General features: G+C 40.4%; 1 protein-coding gene across 10 annotated transcripts in view; it reads right to left on the bottom strand.

Moving 5' to 3' along the window:
* Positions 1-579: 579 nt before the first annotated feature.
* The window catches only part of FLRT2 (fibronectin leucine rich transmembrane protein 2), a 108710-nt gene continuing 84338 nt past the window's right edge, over positions 580-24951 (bottom strand). For all 10 annotated transcript variants that reach the window (XM_058162492.1, XM_058162493.1, XM_058162491.1 and 7 more), the window contains one exon: positions 580-12665. In XM_058162492.1, the coding sequence (XP_058018475.1) occupies positions 10284-12272 (1989 nt within the window). In that variant the 5' untranslated portion in view covers positions 12273-12665 and the 3' untranslated portion in view covers positions 580-10283. The remainder of the gene's footprint in view (positions 12666-24951) is intronic.

Genomic DNA, 24951 nt, shown 5'->3' with positions numbered 1-24951 from the left:
ATATGTATGTATGACTGGCATTGAATTCATATAAAATAGCAATACTTAAATGAGCCATCTGCACATGACATAACAGATACAGAATAATTCCCAGGACCCAAAGCATACTGGAATTAAGGCATAGTGAAAACCTTTTTTGAAACACATGCAAGAAGTGAAAATAATGCATAGAAAGCATCTAAAGAAATACAAGTTGTGCCCGCTTACAAATTATTTTTCCAGGATTAAGCAGTACAAATAAAAGAAACTATATAGGAGGCCTTCAAATGTAACATTCTTTTTGTCAGAAAAAAAACCCCATAACTGTTAAATCAGACATTTTCAGGTCTGTTAATGCTAGGTGTGAGGTGTGTTAGGAAAACAGACATTTTTCAACTTCTGTGCTGTAATACAGGGGTGAAATCCAGCAGGTTCTGACAGGTTCTGGAGAACTGGTAGCGGAAATTTTGAGTAGTTCGGAGAACCACCAAATACCACCCCTGGCTGGCCTCAGAGTGGGGTGGGAATGGAGATTTTGCAATATCCTTCCCCCAGGAGTAGGGAGGAAATGGAGATTTTGCAGTATCCTTCCCTGCCACACCCACCAAGCCACACCATGCCCACAGAACTGGTAGGGGGGAAAAAGTATTTCACCACTGCTGTAATACATTAACTATACTAACATTTAGGGATGCAAAACCTGTCTCTGTACATTTTTGTATGAGAGGAAGATGGATGGTCCAGATTTTTTCCTCAAAAGTAGTCTTAGGCTAAAGTGCTATGGTCCTGGGAAGACAATCAAAAATTTAGAAGGTAGATCTCACTTCCTTTCGAGAGGGGATCCAAAATTGCATTCTCACTTCCTATTTCTAGAGAATTTTTGTCATCCACAATCTACATAAAGCCACCTCCTAGTATGACTATTTTTGTTGTATTGGACCGACATGAAAAACTCACTTTTATCATACCTGTTATGTACAGATGTATATATCTTAAAGAGCAGACTCCAAGGATTGTTAAACTAATTCCCTGTAGATGATCACCTGGCCAGCCACAGTGTCTTTTTACCAATGTGTACCAAAACTAAGGACAATTTAAAGCTGAATGTCTATGGAGATTCTCAATCATCCAAGTTATGGCTGTCCCAAAGATGCTTTTTCCAAAAGGCAACAGGGCTCTTCAGAATTGAAGAAGTTTCTTGGATGAGAAACAAAACGTTTTCAAAGGAAATAACCAAATGGCCTTTTGCAAAAAAAGAGCTTTGAGACAATTTAATGCTGTCCCAGGAATAACCCAGTTGACTCTTTCAGAGTAATGGTGTTGCTATTGTTTTATTTTTGATTTTATCATTTTACCACTGTTATTTTTTCCCCTAGTCATTCCACTTATTTTAATGTCTTTATATATGTAGTATTATTTTATTTGCCACAGGAGCACTGAACTGTGGAAAGACAATCCATTTGCTGCCAAAAAGTATAGGTATTGATTTGAGATTTCAAATGCACTCCCTTGCATTTCAATGCATTTCACTAAAGCAAATTACATGATATATTTAGAAGTTATGTGAAATTCCTCCAGTTTAGAAAGTTATGATGAACTTTATAGGATTAGTTTCCAGAGTCAAAGGCATATGAAGAATCAACATTTTATTAAATTAGCATTTGTCATTTTTTGTCTGTGCAGCTTATTCTATTTTAAATCATTACTATATCACATATATATGTATCTGCTCATCTGTGCATATTCTAACATAAAGTTTTCTGCCTATACGTGAAAACTACATATAAAGAGTGAGGAGTGTAAGATTAACTAAAGATGACAAAACTTAACCCATTATGCAATGGAAACATCGTTCCTGGGTCCTGAAAAAAGGAAATGAAAATAATAATAATAATAAAAATAAATGACATTTTAGAAACATTTATTTTCTTTTCAGAAATGTTTCGTATCTTGAAGAGCAGGTAAAGAATGATCCAGCCAAAATTATGCAATATAAATGTTATGCAAATTTTACATTTTAGAAACAATGTATTTTTTTAGCCTTCTACTGTTCTGTTTTGTTTTTTTAGAAACTACAGGTAGTCGACTTACGACCACAATTGAGTCCACAATTTCTGTTGCTAAGTGAGACATGTGTTAATCACTGCAGTTGTTAAGTTAGCATCACGGTTGTTCAGGAAATCTGGCGTTTCCATTGACGTTGCTTATCAGAAGGTAGCAAAAAGGGATCACGTGAACCTAAGACACTGCAAAGGTCATAAGTCAGTTGCCAAGTGTCTGAATGTAACCACGGGGATGCTGCAACGGTTACGAGTGTGAAAAATGGTCATAACTCCTAAGTCACTTTTTTCAGTGATGACGTAACTTTGAATGATCACTAAATGAACTGTTGTAAATGGAGGATTACCTGTGGAGTTCTTTTTAGAACACTGACTCAATTTTACAAACAGTTGAGGAATAATGCAACCAAAGTTATTTCATGGGGCTTTAAAGAGAATCACTATATGTAGTGGTTAGTATCTTAAAATGGCCTCAGGCAGAATTCTCAAGCCTCACCAGTATGTGTGTGCTTGCATGACCTTAATTAAAATGCCCACTATTATAGGAAACCCAATCTGTCTTGTGGTTTCATTTCACACACATGGACATGCCATAATTTAATGCTTTTATTGCTTATTTCTTTAATTTCTAAACTGAGGTAAATCTATGGTAAGGCTGATGAAAGAGTTGATGTGAGATTTCAGGTTAAGTCGGTCTATTGCATTTGCAATCTGATAATAACAGGAGCCGATTAATATGTCCTCAGCTCTGAAATCTTATCTACTATATGACTCTATACGCTCCCATAGGACACTGATGCTCTCCACCTTCTATGCAATAGATTCTTCAGTATCTAATTTTCAGTATCAAAATCATGAGGACACAGAACGTGTAATAGCTAATGCTGCTCATCATCCTTGATTATTACTCATGTTGGGAACTGAAGTTTAATAATATGTAGATAGCCAGATGTTTTCTCCCTGGTAAAGCAAAAAACAAAAAAACAAAGCCACCTTTCATGTGGAGAATATCAGCTCATGTGGGCCAAGATTTATTTTTTCTTGTGTAGTTTCTCCTGAAACTCAATACTTTCCCCATCACCCATATCCTTTAACTGAGGATTTTAACTTGAGAGGTTCTGCTTGCAAACAGTATGTTCTTTCATTGAGTGCGAACCAGCAATTAAGGCAAATACATATATAACTTTAATCTGTTAACTTCCCCCCCCCCCAAAGAAGGCTGTCAGTTTTGATGATTGGATGACATATAGATAAACACACAGACACACCCATGAAAAATCCTATCATTAATGAACTAGGCAGATTTGGAATTTTTTAATATGGGGTGAGATCATATTTCAGGTGAACCCTTAGACACCATTTGCTTTTCTAGTAAAAATGGTGGAATATCCATGGGTCTTTCTTAGCAGTCTGCCACTGAAATAAGGAAACTCAGTTTGTGAGTAGGTAGGAGAAGGAGTTTTGAAGCCACAAAATGGAGCTGGGAAATGGCATACATCCTACAGTGTGAGGATTCCCCACTCCTGCAGTGTGCTTGTAAAACCAACAATTGGGCCTTTCCTTTTATTCTGTCTTGAAATAATCCTCTACAGCTTTTCTAAAGATACCTTTGAGACGTAGTATGATTTTGGTGGTGCGGTGGTTAGAATGCAGAATTGCAGGCTAACTCTGCCCACTGCCAGGAGTTCAATTCTGACAGGTTCGAGGTCAACTCAGCCTTCCCTCTTTTCGAGTTTGGTAAAATGAGGACCCAAATTGTTGGGGGTAATATGCCGACACTGTAAACTGCTTAGTGTGTGCTGTAAAGCACTAGGGAGTGGTATATAGGTCTAAATGCTATTGCTATTTAGGAACGAACATGCTGTGTTCAGCCACTCTGCCACATTTTTATGGGGCTCAGGAGGAAGTGACAATGAAAAAATGTCTTCTTTGGATGAAGAATATACTCAGACTTTGTGGATGAATTATTCTAGGAGCTACAGACAGGCAGGGCAAGAGATAGCAACTTGAAATCCACTCTTAATGTCCAAAGGTTGTGCAAACCTTTCAGAAGACTGCTTCTGAACATATGGGAACCTATACAAAACATTTCTACTCCCTTCCTTAATGCAACTACAATAGCAAGGTTAAGTGGGTTTGCATGCGCTAACACATGGAAACAACTGAGAGCAGCTTCCAGAACAGCAACCCGAGCTTGGAAAAGAGGTGGGTGCATTCAAAGGTTAGGATTTATTTATTTATTTTTGAATAGTCTCTCTCTTCCACTTTCCAAATCGCTATTGCAATCATAAAGAACAATGTGAACTAAAGAGCCTTAAAATTAGGCTGTCAACAAAGCAATGATATTAAGGGGAACAGCAAAAAAAAAACCCAGTTTTATTTTAGCACTTTTTAAAAATGGGTGAGTTGTGTTTCTATTATTTTCATTCTCTGAAATTTTGTTGCAAGTGTAGTGCAGTGTTGCAAAGTGGTGTTTTGCTAACTTGAGGTCCATACATTTAAAGTTGCCAAGTTTGAAAAACACTACCGTAAACTGTTCCAGTAGCAAACCTGAGGCCTCTTTAATATCACCTGCAAAGCATGCGCTTCACTCCCTCTGAGCTTCTGGCTGTTCTTTTTTCATTGACCTTTAGTACTAAAATGAATTCTTTCCCTATCTGCAAAACAGGAAAGCACCAGGAGGCATAGAATGCTGATGTTCGAGGTGGAACTAACAGCACAGTCCTACTTTTTTTCCTGACATTTTCTGGCTGCGTAGAATACTTCTAAAGATACTACAGTAGATATATGAAACTTAAAAAGTTATGCACCATTGGACTCACAATTTTTTAAAGTTCAGATGGCATCTTGCCTTAAAGGCAGTGGTGGGATTCAGCCAGTTCGCACCACTTCGGGAGAACCGGTTACTATCTTTCTGAGAATTTGGCAAACTGGTTGTTGGAAGAAATCATTAGGGCAGAGAACCGGTTGTTAAATTATTAAATCCCACTACTGCTTAAAGGTATTGATCCCACATTGCTTACCTTCTGAGATTATGTGGCATTTGTAAGAAACTCTTGGTACGTACAACATAGTTTAACTTTGGAGAGTAGATGGAACTCTTTCAATGACTGTAATCACTTCCAGAGGTTGGATGGATTGATGAAAGGACAAATTTTATATATATGTGTGTGTATATATATATATGCATTATCCCATTCAGCTACCAGTTAATACATGCTTTTAAGCATTGTTCCAAAAATATTAGCCGTTGTGTATGTGCAAAACAGCCAGCTACTTTGTCTTCATAATTAAGTTTCTACCCTCCAGATCTTATATGTATGATATTTACTTTGTTTTGCCCATTAGAAGCATCACAATTTTTTAAATATAATAAAATAACTTTCCTGCTCAGTTCTCTACATAAAATCATTTGAATTTGGAGAAATTCTATATTACCCTTCAAAAATAATGAAGACACAAAATCACTATTTAGTGATGCTTTAACAAATGCTATTCACTTGCACATCAAAGTTTTTTGAGATGCACATATTTCTCTGCAATCATTAGTGCTTTATTCATATTTTTATAAGATCTGAGCAATTTTTATCCAGGTCAAACAAACTCATGGGAACTGGGAGAAATCTTTAATGTTATCATTAGCTATCTAGTCTCTTATTCTCTTGTGAAATTTTTATTTTGCATGACATTAGTTAGCTATCATAAACTGATGTACTTTATCGGAAATAGAGAGTTAATCCTATATAATGGCTCAAATTCTAATAGTCTACTCCACTGCTTTTAGAAAGTCATATGCTTTATACCTGTTTCTTTGCAGAAAAAAAATCTACTTACATATGTTTGAAATTTGGCCAAGTCATTCCCCACCATCAACATTTCTATAATTCTATGAAATTGGTCAACAGTTTCTCATAATGGTCTTTTATGCCTATAAATGTCCCATCCTGCTGAAAAAGTTTAGTCAATTCTTTTTGCTATATCACTCTATGGAACAATGAAGCACCCTTTTTTCTTTAGTCGACCAAACCACTTTGGAACAGACTATCTTTTAAATGACCCAATTAGATCAGGACAATTTTGGAATTGGACCCTCAGACTATCCTAAGTGGTATTGACACTGCTACCAAAAGCATCAGATGATCGAATGACTAGCTTTCCACCAAATCTTTCTTATCTTATTGCTTGTAAATTTTCTGCATAGAATAGCTGTCTTTAAACAAAGTATTAAATGCCTAAAGACATTAAGTTATGCACCATCATGAACCTAATTGGAAAATAAAACAGTAAATGTATCCAGGACAATTTTTTGAATAATGAATAAAGTTAATCCTGACATGTTTAAACTATTGTTATAGGTCTCCTTGACTAGGTTTATACAATATTTGACTAATCTAAAATAGGTAGATCAAAACTTGATAATTTTCCATTTAGAAATTTGTAGGAAACTCAACTTTTGAGTTGTCTCTTAGCATGTCTCTTAAGTTTTAGCCATCTTATAATTGTTTGGCTTGCACATGTTGTATAAACACAGTAATTGTGCTTTATAACCTGGATGTAACCAGTGGTGGGATTCAAGTAATTTAACAACCGGTTCTCTGTCCTAATGATTTTTTTCAACAATCAGTTTGCCAAACTGCTCGGAAAGTTAACCAGTCTCCCGAACTGGTGCAAACTGGCTGAATCCCACCACTGGATGTAACTTGAAAAGTGGTTTAAGAACTAGTTGTAAAATGTTCATTTGGAATAAGTCATAGCTTCCATGACTGGTGTTCTGCTTAATAATGTTTATGCTTTTTGAATAGAATGAAACCAGCTTCTGTTTCAAAGATGAGAGAGATAATTTCTTTCTAGTTATTGAGTGAAAAATCATGGTACTCCTGACAAGACAACAATCAGGAATGCAAAGGAAAAAGTAAAATCCTGACAAAGATTACTAGGATGAAGCAGATTCAATCCTGATGGCATTGATGAACATCATATTTACTTTCTTTTGTTCATGTAAATGACTGCCATATATAGTGCAACACAGATACAAGATCTACTGTTTGGACTCTCAATTTTATTATTGATAAGATAGTGTATGTATGTGTGTGTGTGTCACTTAGGTTCATGATATAGAAAAACATAACTAGAAACAACTAGATTAGACAAAAAAAGCCTATTTAGTCCACCGTACTATTTTTCATCAAGTACATGATTCTGATTAGGAGAAAGTAAAAATAACAGCTGTTATTCTCAGCAACTGAAATTCAGAAGCATTCCTTATGCTGGAAATAAGATTTAGTCTTTATGCTCTATAACAGAATTCAGTTTGGAGGACATCCCATTATCTGGCATGTGCAAATAATTAGTTTCTTTTAATTACTTGAAGTTATCCTCGTTCCACTTAGATGACATCCTGTTTGCAGAAAAGCCTTTTCTTTCTACCTTTTTGTGTTTCTTCTTAATGCTTAAACAGTATCTTTTGTCAACAAACAGCCAGTTCAGTCAAAGGGGGTGGGGGGAAGCATAGTTTTCTAGCTAAAATTATACATTTCAAACCATATGGCAATCTTTTAGTTAGCAACCTTCAGCAACTACACTGATACAGTACTCACACAGGTTGCCTAAAATACCAATGGAAATTCTTATGTTATTATTGAAGGATGATTGCAAAATGAACAAATCCCCTAAGACAGTGGTGAAATCCAATTTTTTTTTACTACCGGTTCTGTGGGCATGGTGTGGCTTGGTGTGGGTTGCAGGGGAAAGATACTGCAAAATCTCCATTCCCTCCCCGCTCCTGGGGAAAGGATATTGCAGACTCTCCATTCCCACCGCACTCTGGGACCAGCCAGAGATGGTATTTGCCAGTTCTTTTAACTACTCAAAATTTCTGCTACCGGTTTTCTGAACTGCTCAAAATTTCCACTACCGGTTCTCCAGAACCTGTCAGAACCTGCTGGATTTCACCCCTGCCTTAAGAAATTATTGGACTCTGCTATCTTATAAAGTAGTGATCCATCTGAATGTTGCTAAACATTAATATATCTGTGGGTGTGTTTTGTGATTAATAACATATTAGGTAAACTGAGAAGATATACTGACCATGGTTCTCGTTTCCATACCTTAAGTTCTCCTTTTTTCAAAGCTGATTTTTGGTTAGCCTTTAATTAAAGGATATATTACTGAAATGACTAATTTTGAGATAGTTTCTGATTATTAGAAAAGTTTTAAGCATCTGTTTCAAATCAATATAATTGTGGAGGACGAGACATAGTTGTTTTTAAAAATGAATGAGTTGATAATTGTGCTTAATTCTCAAGTATTCTGCATATGACTGGAGAGAGTGAATTTAATTAGATTAAAAAAATAGAGAAGAGTGTAAGGGAAGGCCACACTAATTTATTGATTAAAATAAATAAAAATCAAATCAAATATGGGTAGTATAGTCCAGCCTTCTCCAACCTGGTACTCTCTACATTTAGTGGACTACAATTCCATAATCTCAGCTAACATCATATCCCTTGGCTAATATCCCAGTCATGCCAGTATATGAAGCCATCATACAGTTGTGTCCTCAACTTCATGCAGAGACTACATATGGGGAGAGGGGAGCGTTAACTAATCTACCATCAGTGGATCTTTGTCTAACACTAAGAGCTGCACTAAGTTCTCCATGCATAACATATGATGTTCCATATGTTGCCCTGGAAACTGATCTTCTTATATCACTAAAAGGGTAGGTATTCTTTTTGTCATGTTCCCATATTAATAGAACTGTACAGCTTACAATCCCAGGAAGTCCTTTTGCAAAGGTATAAAACTGAACAAAATAATCTGGAAGGGAATCAGATAAAGTTGAGGACATTTCCTTAACCTGAAATAATGCAAGTTGTGCATTTGGCAAACTGAGTTTGGCAAGTAATCGTAAATGGGTCGACAAGACCGCAAAGCAGCGGTGAAATCCCTCCAGTTCTATCCAGCTCGCCAAACCGGTAGTGCTGGTGGCAGGAAGCTCTGCCCACCTGCTGGAACATCATTACGTCCCATTTTTTAACCATCTGTGCATGCGCAGAGTTGCACGCATCCGTAGCACACGTGTGCTCCCGCACAGGAGCGCACCCAAACTGGTAGTGAAGGTAAGTGGATTTCACTGCTGCCGCAAAGTCAATGGGGAAGCCAGATTTACTCAGCAATCATGTGACTGACTTAACAAGTGGAGTGATTCACTTAACAACAGTGGCAAGAAAGGTTGTAAAAAGGGGCAAAATTCACTTAACAACGGACTCACTTAACAACAGAAATTTTGGGCTCAATTATAGTCATAAGTTGAGGACTACCTGTAGAAAGAAAGTATTGATTGTATTCTGCCAAAAGTCTGTCTGGATTGCTAATAGAATTTTTGAAATTTATGACCTAATATGATTTCACTGGGAATTCAAAAATGCATATCTGGAGAAAACAATAAGTGTTTAGATGCTTTTTAAAAAAAAAACATTTTCCCAATTTGATGAGAATTTAATAACAAATGCCTTGATAGATTCCATACCAGCTTTTCTGAAAAGAAATGAACGATGTGATATACTTTTTGAAAAAAATAATAATAACAAAATGAAGAATACAGGCTTGTTAAGCCCAATATCCAGGGAGTTCCTAGTTTTAGTCTCTGACTAAAGGGAGCTAAAGGGACAGAGGCAGGCAAGGTGGCCAATCTAATTTTTACAAATGCTATTCCATTTTTTTTAAAGATCACCAAAGAACTTAAAATTGTTTTCCTCTCATGTAACACTGCTTAGGCATTCCTAGTTTCCTCTTGTAATACAAATTTATCTTAAACTAATGGATATACGAGCCAAAATCCCCCAAACAGCTCCAAAATCAAAGTATTGAATGTTTGAAGAATGAGGCATTTTGTTTTGTATTTCCTTTGCCATGGCATTGGGTTCTTATTGTACAACCCTGTACAGTACTTCTTCAATATATATATATATTTATATATATATTTATATATATTTTAAAGATTTAAAAAGCAAAAAGTTACAAAACTGTTTGCAATTAACTTGAAATAGAAAAGATAGCACTTTTTTTTAAATCCCATTATATAGTACACCATATAAATTACAGAGTATTCAAATGCGCAAATGCATTTGCGTAACATTTATCAAATGTAATTTTTGTTGATTTGTGTGTGAGTAGATTAATTTTGCTTGTTCCCTCTGGGTTTTTGCTTGTGGTAATATTGCCTCACCACACACCTCACTATCACGTATGACAGTGTTCCAGGTCTGAGACACTGCTGTTGCAATATCGCATATTGTTGGGGATGTGGCAGTCCGTATAGTTAATGCCCCCATTCGGGGTATATATAGGCTGCAATCTGAAATCTCCTTTAAGGAGCTGATCATTATTTAAGGAGACAATCTGAAAGCTGGTTTCTGTCATCTCCAGGATGGAGTTGTCCTTCTTGGTTCCTGCCTCACAGTAGTCATCTTTCCGTCGCCCACGATTGTATTTCCACTTCTGAGAGGTGTAGCGTCCTTTTTTGTGCATGTGCCAGCAGAAGATACTGAGCAGAACCACCAGCACAAATACAACAGCCCCCCCAATTAAGCCTGCTAACAGAAATGGAGAACCAAGGTTATGAGAAGTTGTCTGTTCGTGGCTAGCTGAGTTGCTTCCGTTATTTAATAGGGAAGCCTTGGTTGTGCCTTCTGAGCACACAGTGTCCTCACCAATGCGGTAATTATTAAAATCATCCAAGGGAACCAAACAAATCCGATATGTAGATTTGGGCTCTAAATTTGTCAAGCTGATGTTCTGCCTCTTATCAGTAACTATCCGTTCCTGAATGATGCCTCCTTCCAGACTATGACCCATTTTAACCCAGGTAAGCTTGTAGGCCATCACATTAAAGAGGGAATGCCAGGTCACTTGGATGCAAGTGCCATTTACAACGTGGATAAACAGCTGAAATCGTTCAAGAGTGGGAAAGGTCATTTTTTCTTCATCATTCCTTTCAGGCACAGTGGGGAGTGTGGTTATAGTAGGGGCAAGAAGGATACTTGTTTGTTTATTACTTGGGGTTAAGTGTGATGAAGTAGGGGCCATCGTGGTTGGCAAAGATGTTGTGGGAATATGGGTAACAAATGAGACATCTGGGGTAGTTGTGGGGCATGACAACATGTTCATGTTGAGTTCCCTGACAGCCATACCTCGGACTTGTTCTGGTCCCTGACACATGAATCCTCGGACATTTATGGAGGAAGGAATTAATTTGAGCCATTCAGTAACCCATTTAATACTACAATCACATAGCCAGGGATTATTCCTTGCTGTCAATTGTTTCAGGCTGTGAAGATTGTCAAAAACACCTTTAGACAGCATCCGGAGTTGATTGTTGGAAATATCAAGTCGTTCCAGGCGATGAAGATTTGAAAAGGCTGAAAGTGGTATGTGTGATATCTGGTTGTCCTGTAAATAAAGCCTAAGTAGATTTGTACCTGGAAGATCAGGAGGTGGGTATGTCAATGAATTCCTTATTATAGAGAATTCCTTAAGTTTGGATAAGTGGCTGAAGGTGCCATCTGCAATGCCTTTATTTGTAAGGAGATTACCATCCACTATGAGACGTTCCAAACTTGTGAGATTTTGAAAGGCCATGTCTGATATGATGGCAATTCGATTTTCATCCACTCGTAGTTCTTGTAAGTCCATTGGAAGGCCAACTGGTACACTGCTTAAGTGATTCTTGGATAAGAACAGAAGCTTGAGGCTAACAGCTTCCCGGAATGCCCCATCCTCCACTCCAACAGTAGAGATAGAATTATCATCCAGATGAAGCTCTTCCAGTTTCAAGAGTTGTGCCAGAGCAGCCCGAGAAATAGTCTGGATGTTGTTTTCTTGCAGGTGGAGAACCCTGACATTCTTGGGGAGATTCATAGGGAACTCATCTAGCTGGTTGCCATACAGGTAGACTGTGTGCACAGACTGGACATTGTGAAGTTCTGCAGGAAATCCAGCATTATTAATTTGGTTATTGTGGAGGTAGAGTATGGTTACACCCTCCGGTATTCCAAGAGGCACTGAGGTCAAGCTTCGTTCATTACAATAGACAAAGTTTCGGTCGCAACGGCATACACTTGGACAGGCCAACGCTTTGGAAAACTGCACATACAATCCCAGAAAAAAAACAAGCCAGGATTTCAAGAAAGTAAACCTGTCCGTGGGCCACATTGTAGTCCACGGGCCCATTTCTAACTGAAGAAAGAAGGAAGAGTTGAGCAAAAATAAGAAATAAAGCAAATTAGATGTGTTCTGTCCTCTGTGCAGATGATTGTTATATTCCTAGAAACTAAATGTAAAATAATCCTTATACAACTGGACTGTCCTCCAGTCTGCTTCTGAAAATCAGTGTGTTGTTAGCCAGGTTTACACATTTTGATGCCTTCCTCCATGTATGCTAAATGGTAGAATAACTATGTCCTATACAGAAGGCCAATCTTCAATGAGAAGTTCCAAACGTTGACAGCAGACAGGATGGTTGGATTAGTTTTTCCTTTCACTCTGGTATTAGTAGTGAAAGTGCACTCAGGTTCCTTCCGTCTAAAAAGCATTCATTTCAGCTTTAAGCTGAGTTTGAGAAATCTGTTGAGAGAGAAGAAGGAAGAGAAAATTAAAAAGGCTGCATTGGTAGTTGACAAACATCCTGTGAAGACAAATCCATTAATGATGTGAATTGGTAACATAAATAAGACAGACCACATTCATAAATAATTAAAACTAAATTGAAAAATCAGCTGGGAAAGGAGAATGAATAATGGATTCCCTATGAAGTAGACATGACAATGTTCAGGCGTACAGCAAGCAGTAGAAACAAGAGGAAAAGCAAGCTAGGAATACATGTATATTTTACAGCAGGGGTCTCCAACCTTGGTCCCTTTAAGACTTGTGGACTTCAACTCCCAGAATCCCTCAGCCAGCTTTGCAACCTTTGGGACCAAGGTTGGAGACCCCTGTTTTACAGGAACATCAGAAAAGCAGTAAGTGTTTTACTGAGTAGTTGTTTCTCTATCAGGGTGCATGGAGAAAATATCTGCTGCAAACTCCACGTAGGCGTCAGGAAGGGCATCCGACCAGTAAATGCTCAGCTCCATTCAGCTGCCCCTCCCCCACCCTGAAGCAAGGGATTATAAAAGAAAACCAAAAGTTATGTGAAGCTGAACGGAATGTAGGCAATTTCCTTTATTTATGATTTGGAGGAGTGTAATTCAAGATGTTAATATTATTCAGATAATTGTTGTCATTAAGACAATTGTTAAATTTCAAGTCTTCCAAACACCTTCCTGAATTTCTCATGTCTGTGTTAAGACTGTAGTCCTGTGCATTGTCTCTTTACATCCATTTTATATAGAATCACTACATCAGGTCATGTTTCCTGAGATTCAATCTTATAGATACATTTTTCATTGGATGAGTGACAAAAGCGTCATTTCATACTTTGAACCTATGGTAGTTTAAACTTTAATAAAGAAGTAAGGATAACAACAGTAATTTTATATCACAAAAAAGCTTATGCTAAACTTCTTTGTAATAAAGTTTCCATGTGAGGTCACAAAATTAAGGCACTGAGAATCCACACTGCAATCTGCAGAGTTTGGGGAACATTTTCCTGCACTGTTAGGTTTTCCATTGTATGTCAAATATTCCTTAATTTTGCTTTCTCTTTCTGGCTATATTCATGTGATTTTTTTTAGTTCCTTAAAACATGCTGATAAAAGATTTTTCCCCAAGATTATTTACCATTCAGTTATGACTAATAATTTCTATTTATATATATATTACATATTTAATTGTTAATGCTGTAAATAATTTAACAATTAATTTATTTAAGTCAAGTGCTGAGCAAACTGCTACACAAATTTAACTGTCAGTTTCTCTCATGTTTCATAAAGGCAATTAACAACTGTAACAAACTATATTGAATGGGAAAAATGTCAGATTTGGCCCACAGGGTACTTAGATCTGGCCAGCATGGCCACCCTGGAAACAGCAAAGGACTGGCCTGTGGTGCTTTGGCCAGCAAAAACAGGCTCCCAGGCTCCATTTTTGGCTGTCACAGCCTCCTGCAACTCTCCCAAACTCCATTTTCACTGGCAGAGGGTTGCAGGAGGCCGTGGCAGCTGAAAACTGAGCCTGGGAGCCTGTTTTCGCTGGCAGAGTACTTAGGCCACCACAGGTATCCCCAACACAAGTGACGTCACCCACCCCGGCCAGCCACCCCACCCCACCCCACCTCCTGAGGTCAAACACAACTCTGATGCGGCCCTCAATGAAATCAGGTTTGACACCCCTGATCTAAATCTAACAAATGAATATTATTCATGTAATGCAGTGACATATATGTGCCTTACACATGAACACACATAAATCAGCAAATACAATGTTATGGGCTAAGGAAATACATCAGATGCTCTCAATGCATTTCTGGTAAGCTGAAGCTTAATAAGGAAGCAAGTAGTGCCCTATATTTCAGTTTTCTCTCAAAAGGGGGTACAGAGAACAGTATGTTCACACATAAAACTCAGGAGAAACATTCCTCTTTTGCCTTCAAATTTTTTAAAAAATCTCACTGAAATCTGGAGTAGTTTAACCACATGATCTCATGATACTAAAATTCACTTTAATGTATGATGCTAGGAGGGGCAGGACTATAAAGATGATTCACCTTCTCCTTGTTCATATCCCTCTTGACACAATTTTAATTACACCTGTCTTTCTGCCTCATTTACTAATGGAGTTCAGAATTAGAAATGGAATAAGCCAACGCCGTAGGCATGAGATGGAAAAGGCAAATTGATGAATGGGAAAAGGGAGATGAGGGTTGAACACAGGGGAAATGTGCTAAGAGGAAGAAGGACTAATAACCAACACATTATAGCTTTACTGTGCATGTGTCCACTGTCAGCCTGATCAATGGCTGCATTGTTTCCATCTGCAATTTCCTTTGTCAACCGAGCACAAAAGCTGCATCACCCACTATATTTATAAAGCAAGACAGAGAATTAATTCCACAGGAGAAAAAATACTCATTCAGTGCCAAGAGTAGAAAAGGTTAGCCAATATAGAAACTATAATAACAAACTAAGAATAAGCAGCAAAATATAGTGAGCTTGTTTGATTTCGGGCTAGCACAATATATTAATCCAGCCATTCTGAGTAGTAAATCCCCCAGTATGGGATTTAATATTATGTTTATATTTGGCCATTACAGTTATTTAAAAGCTATGGGTGAAACAAACTATGGCTTTGCATAATGCGTGAATTCAAACCTGTATCTTAAGCAAGCAGCCAACATGGATATTTAGTTAGGGAAAATCTCAAGCAAAGAGAGGAAAAGTTCTATCTTAATTTTAACATTTTAATTTTAATTTTCTCCTCTCACCCATCCAGCCAGGCAAAAAATTTTCGGTATGGGGAAACAGATTCCAGCCCCTCTCAAATTTTATTGGTTCCCTCTCTCTTACTTATCCTGTCTCTCACTGTTTCCTTCTTTCATTAGTAGTCAGATTATGCTGACCTCTCCGAGTTGTAGCAGCGCTACAGTATTACTGGCAATTGCCAGTTCCTACAGTTTGAACCGTTAAAATCAGAATAGCTGACCCACTTTCAGCTTATGGCAGCACTGGTCCCTGGATGAGCTGATCAAGTGCAAATGGAAATCGGTATAAGATGACTGAAAATGTATACGACATAGGCTCAAAAGATTGTTGAGAATCACCCCTGAGCAACATAATACATATTCTAAGATCAGCAGTATTCCGTCAGGAGTGCAGTGTTAAGCACTACAGTCTCATTCCCTGGAGCATAACATCAGAGGTGAAACTAGAAGGGGGATATATCAGTAAGAGAAAACAAGAATCAAAATGAAGGGGAGGGGGAAGCATATTTTAAGGCCATTTGTTGCAGAAAACAAGAGATATTTGTTCTTAAGGAACAATGCTCTCAGACATTAGGGATGTCTTTACACTAGCCAAATCTATTTACCAGTTTTGTTTATTTTGGAAACAAAGAATGTTCAAGGATTTAAGACAGCAATGCCAGCAGCATAGCAAATGACCAAACTGTAGAGAAGAATTACAATCTCTTTATCTTTCTCTACTCTACGTAGCTGATAGGAATGCCACTTAGGATTTACTAAGATACTGCTCAAAGCTAAGGAGTAGGTATGAATTGCTGATGGTTGCAGACATTATGGTGGGGTAAACCTTTGAAGGGGTGCTTTGTTTCGATAACAGAATGAAGCACTTCCCTTGAAGCTGCTTTGCAAAGCAATATGGACCCCGCCCACTTATAGAAAGTCAGGGTCCTGCATTGCTTTCGTTTTTTTTATTTTTAACATCTTCAACAGAAAGTCTCAATAGATTTCCCCCTGGAATCACCAGGGGTGGCTTTTCTTCAGTGTACTCACAACACACTCAGTAATCCCTTCTAGCTACTAAAAAGGCCAAAGGAAGCTGCAGAAAGAATGCAAAGTATTTTGAGATTAATTGAATCCTTCTTTTTTGCTTTATCAAGATGAAGCAGAATTACAAAAAAAAAAGTCTAGTAAATGTCCAACAGCAGTTGGTTTTATTCTTGCCTTTCCTTCACTACTTCTCTACCTTGACCTTTCTGGGAGGGAGGGAGGGAGGGAGGGAGGGAGGAAGGAATGTTTACTTGCTTCCCTATATTAGTGCAGCTTGCATGTGAGAAAAGATTATTGATGTACACAGATGAGAGATAATTTTTTTATGGGTTGACTTTATTTAGTGAATTAAAATGTCTCAAGTTGAGCTTGATTCTTGAGTTTTCTTTGTCACAACTATGAAGTTGGATGACAACAAAGCAGAAGTAATTGTTTTCCATGATGAAAATTTAGAAGTGATTTGCTACTGCCTTTCAAGTTTTCTTTTTCAGGGGTGGTGGGAGAAATTTTATAATGTTCCAGTCTAGCCCAGGGTATCAAACACAAGTCCTGCGGGCCGGATCTGGCCCCCAGGGCTGGCCTGGAAAATGTAAGGGGCCAGTCTGCATGGCTTTAGCCTTGTCTACCCAATGCGAAGAGGAAACATGCCAGCAGTATGGGGAGTGGCATCAAGCTGGCCACTCCCACCCAGTTGGCCATGCCTACCCAGTCAGCCACACCCAGTGAGTGGCATCAAGCTGGCCATGTCCATCCAGTTGGCCATGCCTGCCTGGCCCCGAGGTCAACCACAGCCCTGATATGGCCCTCAATGAAATTGAGTTTCCTCCCCATCCCCTCCAGTCAAGCCCAAAGGACCACAATTCTTGAGCTTCCCGTCAAAACATGTCTGACCTTGTTTAGTTTTTAATGATTAGCCAAAATCTATCTAGTTAGAATACATAATTTTACAAGAGAGAGGGGGGGGAGGTGTGTGTCTGTACATACTTGAATATATATGCACATAAATATATTTATGTGGACAGATTTTTAGGCTTGGTTTCAGTTGCAATCCCAGGGCAGAGATCTTTTCTGTATACTTTTATTTATGTCAGTCTGATTCTCCATTATTCTTATCAATCATTCACCTTAAACTCCGATTAATCTTCCCCGTGATATGTACTGTATTATTTGGGGGGGGGAGTTTTTATATCTAAGCAATTGACTGAGAAGATACCAAGGTCAGCTGGTCACAATATCTGTCATTAAATAGAAAAACGGACATTGGCTTACTTGAATGTCCCTTCTCAACACGCTGAGGGAGAATCCAAGTGCGGGTTATTCCTCATCTATTTGCCAGAGACTGAGTATAGATTTTTTTAAAAAATGTTGTTGACCATGCCCCTCTGCTCTGCTGAGCCTCAGTTTGTTCATGAAGGCGTAGTCATCCAGTGTGTCCAGCATGATGCTGAAGAGAGCCACCCGGGTCCCAGATCAGGAGGCTGAAGGGTGGGTTGAATTCTCCCGCAGTGCGCTGAGAAGGGACGTTCAGATAAGCCAAAATCCATTCTCCAGCAAGCTGCTTGGAGAATCCAAGTGTGGGATATACCCAAGCTAGAAGTCTATGGGTGGGAGGTTGAGTGATCCCGGGTATCTGGAGTGGAGCGTACTCTCTGCAGCACTCGCTGTCCAAGGTACGCCTCAGCCGAGGCATAACTCTCTACCTTGTAATGGCGGATAAAGAGTGATAAGAAAGTCCAAGTGGCCAGCCTGAAAATGTCACTAACAGAAGCTTGAGTAGTGTGCTTCTCATCGAGTGGGCCAAAATCTGTCCCAGTAAAGGTTTAGCCTTAAGGGCATATCCCTTCGCAATGCACGCCTTTAGCCAATGACCAATTGTGGAGGGGGATACCTTCCTGCCCATTGAAGACGGGTAGAATGAAACGAACAGAGTGTCGTGTCCCCCTCCCCCTCTGACGACCGGGTCTGGGAAGCCTGTATCAAGCGTGGCCACGAAGCCTCTGCAGCTTTGCCAAATTCCTTTCAGATTTCTCAGGCAGGCAGGAATCCAAGGTTGACTTCAGCAAACCAGATGAGACTTTGCTTGACTCAAGGAATGCCAAAAAGCAGATCCTTTATATAGGCCATGGGGGTGTGGCTCCATGACTCAGCACTTATCCAGGCCTGCCCCTCCCTTCCTTCTGCTGACGTCACCTCTCAGATCTCCGGAAGTGAGGATCCTTCCACTTTAGATTGTCTTCTGCTGTTTGAGAAAGGGAGGGGTCAGAAGGAGTAGGTCCAGGTAATTCCAATCCATGGCTGATGTCCTCTGATGGCATAGAACAGCCCCAGGGGCAGTGGCGAACATCACATCCCTCTGCCTCTGGACATGGGAACCAGGTAAAGAACCATGGTAGTTGTGTGATCTTTGGATGCACAATCAGATCGATAATCAAATATCCGAGCTTCTCCAACAATTCTTGGAAGAGAGTTAGATGTAGACGTCATTCTGACTGGTCTATCTGTGTCCTGCTCAACCAATCCACTCAGGTGTTGGTTGAGCTGGAGATGTGCTCCACCCTGAGGGAGAGTGTGTGTCTCTCCGCCCAGCTTAGCATCCTCTGTCCATTTGGACCGACTGCCCCCTTCATGGTTTACATGTGCTTTTGTGGCCACATTGTCTGTTAAGTTTAACACATGTTGGTCTGCCACAGTGGACTGGAAGTGGCGTAGGGTGAGGTGGACGGCCCGCAGCTCCAACCAGTTGATATTGCTTTTTAGATCCACTGGAGACCATTGGCCTTGGGCCACCTGGAAGAAAAGATGAGCACCCCAGCCAAAGAGGCTCACATCTGTTGTAATTGTTTATGCACTGGGGCTCCTGGAATACACATCTTCCTTATCGCTGCCGAAGTCCACCAGCGGAATGATCGACCGACACTTGGTGGTAGTCGTACCTTGGCCCTGAAGTTGCTGTGGCACCTTTTCTGGTATGGTAGCAAGTACCACTGCAACAGCCAGGCATGTAGCCATGCCTAGGGGAAGATTGCAATACACAAGATCATCTTCCTGAGTAACTGAGACAGAAGGATCAGAGGGAAATGATCTGTGCTACTAGGGTTCTGATGCTGAGTTGATGATCCTGAGACAGGAAGACTTGGCCGCTGACAGAGTCTATCACCGCTCCATGGTGCTCAAAGAGCTCAAATGGCTCCTTCCCAGGTTTAGGGAAAAAACGTGTTGCTGTAAGGTCCAGACAACAGTATTTAGGTCCACTGTGGCTTGTGTCTGATGACTGAATTAGTATGTCATCTAAGTAACATTGAACTCTGACAGGGACCAGTCCGAGGGATGCGGCCTCCATCTCTGACAATTTTGTGAAGATCCTGGGGGCCGATGACAGGCTGAAAGACATGACCCAATATTGAAAATGCCAACCGGCATATGTGAATCGCTGGAACCTTCGATGAGATGGTCGAATTGGAACATGCAGGTAGGCCTCTTTGAGGTCAACTGAAGTCAACAAATCCCCCTCTCTTAGGCATCCCAAGTTCAACCTGAGGGGTTGCATTTTGAATCGCTGATACACAATAAAGGTGTTTAATTGCTTGAGATCCAAGATCCCCCTCCAGCCCCCAGAACTTTTTGGCACCAGGAAGAGAATGGAATAAAAACCGGTCTGTTGTTGTTCTATGGGCACCGGTTCAATGGTGCAGATTTCCAACAAATGTTGGATCTCTGCTTCCATCAATTTTCTCTTCTCTGGGTTCCGGGAAACCGGGCATTGGGAGGGCTGGAGCGGAATTCTACAGTGAGGCCTAGCCTCACTGTTTGGAGGACCCAAGCATCGATTGTGGATAGTTCCCATTGACATTGAAAATGGAGACGTCTGCCAATGGGAAGGGACATCTGTAGTCACTTACCTCGCCTAAAGGGCCTATTGCCCATTCCTCGAAATGGCTGCTTGGCAAGAGGCTGACATCTACCCTGATCCCAGAAGGTAGACCTGTCAGTGGGCCAGTTGAACCTCTGGAAGTGGGACCCACTGGGTCTGGTCTCAGTCCCAAAGAGCTCCTCTGTGAGCAGGGAGAATATCTATGATCTGCCCTCTGATAAGAGGAAGGCATCACATTCTGCTTATCCTTATTTTCCACTAATATTGGGTCTAACACTTCTCCCCCCCAAAAATGGGACCCCTTATATGGAGCCGAGGCAAGTCTTCACTTTGATTTCATATCTGCTCTCTAATAGCGTAGCCAAAGAAGGTGGTGAGAAGTGACAGTGGAGGCCAAGACTCGAGAAGCTAATTTTGCAGCCGAATATTCGATGGCTTCGACCAATTTATTAATGTTTTGGTGCAGTCTGGTGTCATCGGGTGGCAACCTCTCCTGTAGCTGGCGAAGCCAAATGAGAGAGGCACGGTTGAAAAAGGAAGCTGATGTAGCAGCTCTAATGGCCCAGGCGGTTGCCTGGTGGGTTTTTCTGAAGGAGATCTCAGCTTTTCTATCCTGTTTTCAATCCTTCCACAATATCATTGGGAAGGAAGGAGGAAGATGTTAAGTTTGCTACTGGAGCATCCACTGAAGGAAGCTGAATTAACTCCTCCAGATCTGAAGCTGTACAGTAGAGCCTTTTGTCATGACTGCTAGGGCAATCAGAGTGCCCGGCTGGCTCCACTGTCATTGGATCACGTCAGTAAAGAGCTTTGGACAAGGAATAATCTGTTCAAGTGTAGGCACCGTAAACAGGTCATGTGTATTTGGGGTACCCAGAGATTGTTCCGCAGAAGTGTTGGCAAGCCCCATGTTAGTCATTGCTTTGGCTTTATGAGGCAGCAACTTGAAAATGGAAGGTCAGAAAAGCCCTGTGAATGCTGGTCTGTCGGATATCATTCCTTCATCATCTAAGAACTCTGTGTCTCTTTGTTCCTCATTGCCCAGCAAGGAATCTGCACTTTGAGTAGAATCATAATGAGATGGAGATCCTGGCAGTGGAGTCATATGTGCCAGGATCTGAGCCTGCAAACTGGTCAACATGGAGGGGAATTGACCCTTCTCTTGAAACCCTATTGCAATACCCCTGGAAATTGCCTCAGCAATCACACTTTGAATGTCCAAGGGGGGACCTGCACCTGAATGCTCCCCAGAGTGGAGCCCCATCACTGTTGGGGTAAAGGTTGCTTCAGGAGCTGACTGTATAATAGGCATTGCAGCTTGCAACCCAGAAGTTGTAATTGCAGGCTGATCCTGAGGGCACTCAATGGGGACCGGTTGTTGTTCCCCAGTCCCTTCTGCTGACTAATTTTCTATCTCCTCCTCCATCATTTGAGGTGGAAGGAGAGATTTCTCAGAGCCAGAAAAAACTGCTTCAGTGATAGAAGCAAGTTGGAGTTCCTTATTCTGAGCTTTTTGTTGAGCCTTAGCAAAATGTTTCTCTAAGGCCTTATGGCACCTTTTTAAGGCAAAGGAGTAGAAGGCCTTCCCTTGCCCCAGCACTCCTAGATGTGGCCTTACATCTTTTAAGTTCAGTGGTTTGTGGCCTGCTAGCTCTGGGGGTGAGGCTTCGACCTGTTCAACGTCGGATGACAAATTTGACTCCACTATTTTGACCCCTACCATCACAGTTTACAGACCAGTCAGTCGTTTTCTGCACAGAAGTAATCCTCAAGATGCATTAGGAGCCAAAATGCCTGATCATTGCTCCTCTGGGTTGGCCAGGCACTCTAGGTTGATGTCAACATGTGCTAGTGTTATGCCAGTGCCCACCGCTGCAGCCTGAAGAGTCACTTGCAACAGTGAGTGAGGCACAAACTGAAATCGGCCTTCAGCACCAACTCCGGCTTCCGGTCTGTGGGTTGCCGCCAAACCTCGGTTCCAATAGCTGCCGAATTCAAAAATATTGTGACTGGAGGCGTGGAAGTGGAGCCCCGACTCCCTCAGTGCTGCTCTGCTGCAGTTTGTGATCTAAGTTGGGCGAGACAGGCCCAAAATTTGCTCTCATGTTGCCTCCTTGGCTGCCCTGTAAGAGATTGAAGGCGTGAGTATAAAAGCTCTCTCAGTGACTCCGTGGCTCAATCAGAAAGAAAAATGGCATGAGAGTGTAAAAGTGACTCTCGAGGCACTTCCACAGACTTGGCAGTCGATTAAATAGGTGCGAGAGTCTAACACTCTCTCTGTGCTGTGAAGCATCACAGTTCTGTCAGAATTTGCCACGGCAAGCCAGCCAGTGACTCCGGAGCTGCCCTGTGGATAAGGAGCTGTAAGGTGGTGGCGGTTGTGCCAGCATACACACTGGGGGCAGAAGCCAAAGCCCGCTGTCCGGAGTTGTCCTGAAGGAACAAAAACTCCAGGCGCTGCCAGATGTTTCCTAAGGGTGGTGGAAGTTGGCCTGGAGCCCCAGCAGCGGAGGAGAAAAGGGAGCATCCTGAAGCTGTCCATCAGCAAAGCGAAAAACTCCTCAGACAACCCAAATCTTTTGCTCCTTCTATTGGAAAATCCAAGGTGGTAATCTGCTCTAAGTGCCAGAGCAATGCTACACACGTCTCTCTAGCTAGACTGAGTGAACAAACTGCAGTTCAGCCGAGCAGAGGGGCATGGTCAACGACGTTTTTTTAAAAAAATCTACACTCAGTCTCTGACAAATAGACAAGGAATAACCCACGCTTGGATTCTCCAAGCAGCACGCTGGAGAATATTGTATTTCTATTTCAATAATTGTAATTCTGTTTGGAAGAATATATGTGAATTATAGAATATAGAAATTAATATATTTACCAGTATATAACCTTATCGTCTTTTCTGTCCCTCCTGGGGAAGCATAGGTAGTGAAGGTGAAAAGCAATCTGGTTATGTGTGACTGATTATTCTGTGTGGACATTTAAGGACCAAGCTGTTTTTGTCAGAGTTAGGATTTAGAAGCTAAGCATTTTTGTAAAGAATACTTCACTGGTTTTCCGAGATAAACAGGTGACACTCTACATTTTAAATAAGTAAAATAAATTAGGATAGATGATACTTAGGGATATTTATAGAAACCTAAATCTCCTTGTGCTTATATACCTATTCTCAAGCTTTTCTGAAACCAATCAAAGGTGTTATTAAGAACAGAAGAATCAACTGTCTTAGTTCTCCTGAAGAGTGAGTGAGTTGGTGGCTCTGGGCTTCTCTAAAACAAGGAGAGTGTCGTCGTGCATTAAATTAGGCTTTTAGTTTGAAAAACAAAAAGAAACAGTGCCTCTTTGTTTATTACACTCTCACAAGAAATGACACTCTCAGAGTGGGTCTCTTAACACGGGTAGAGAAAGAAGGCAAGATAAGGCAAACTTCATATAATATTACTGCAGCCTTAAAGTGACTAATAATATTAATTGAAATTCTGTTCAGTGCTATGATGCTGAAACCTGAGAACCTGGGTGAATGTTTAACATTGTAGTATTCAACAGTTTTAAATATATTTTCTTACACTTTCTTCATGCTATCACATTCCCTTGTCTTACCAATCAAAATGAATAATTCTGTTTGTGTGTCTGTGTTAACCATTTTAAAGTCTGACCTTTGGTCATTTTCTTCTCCTTTGGTACTTGTATTTTTTTTCTGGGAGGGAAGGGCTCTAGGTATTTAATTATCTCATTATCCCTTTTAAATAAAACATGCTGCTAAAATGAAGAAATCTCTTTTTTAAAATGAATTCTCCCTTTTCCATAGTTTAATACGCATTTATTTCTTTGCCATGCACAATTTCCAATTTTTATAAATTACTTTAAAATTACCTTTAGTCTATAGCTGAGAGACAGGCCCATCTTTAACCCAGAAGGTAGTTCTGATTTATGGCTGTTTCTACCATGAATCACAACAATCACTAGACCCCCGTTTACAATTTGAAACCTTAATTTAACTGCACACTTTTCAATGTTTATAGCAACATCTGTTCAAAATAATTGATTCCAAGTAGTCCTCTCTAGCAGGGAAAAAAAACACTCCACAATAAATCAAAGCAGTGAGACACACACCACACACAAATGCCACAGTTGCCTCAGACTTGCCTTAGAGCAGTGGTTCTCAACCTTTAAAGTGCTGTGACCCCTTTAATACAATTCCCCACGATGTGGCAACCCCAACCATAAAATTATTTTTGTTTTGAATTTATCGTGCTTGAAGCTGAATTGGCTAGCAATCTGAACTGCTTGCGATTGCCTTGAGGACGGAGGCATTAAAGTGGAGACTCCTCCCCTATTAAGTTTATCGTGCCTGAAGCCATATTAGGCTAGCGATTGGGAGTGATTGCAGCTGGCTTGAGAGGGATACATCAGAGCAAAGATTTCTCTCTTTTTTAATTCATCGCACCTGAAGCCGAATTCGGCTAGCGATTTGAAGAGCCTGCAGCTGGCTTGTGGAGTCAACCTTTGGAGCGCGATTCTTCGACTCGCAAGTATGCTTCCCATATTTCCGATAGTCTTAGGCGACCCCTGGCAAATCGTCATTCGACCCCCAA

The sequence above is a fragment of the Ahaetulla prasina genome, chromosome 1 (genome assembly GCF_028640845.1).
Source record: "Ahaetulla prasina isolate Xishuangbanna chromosome 1, ASM2864084v1, whole genome shotgun sequence".
Lineage (NCBI taxonomy): Eukaryota > Metazoa > Chordata > Lepidosauria > Squamata > Colubridae > Ahaetulla > Ahaetulla prasina.
The sequence above is the reverse complement of the archived record's forward strand: the minus strand, read 5'-3'. Positions and strand labels throughout refer to the sequence as shown.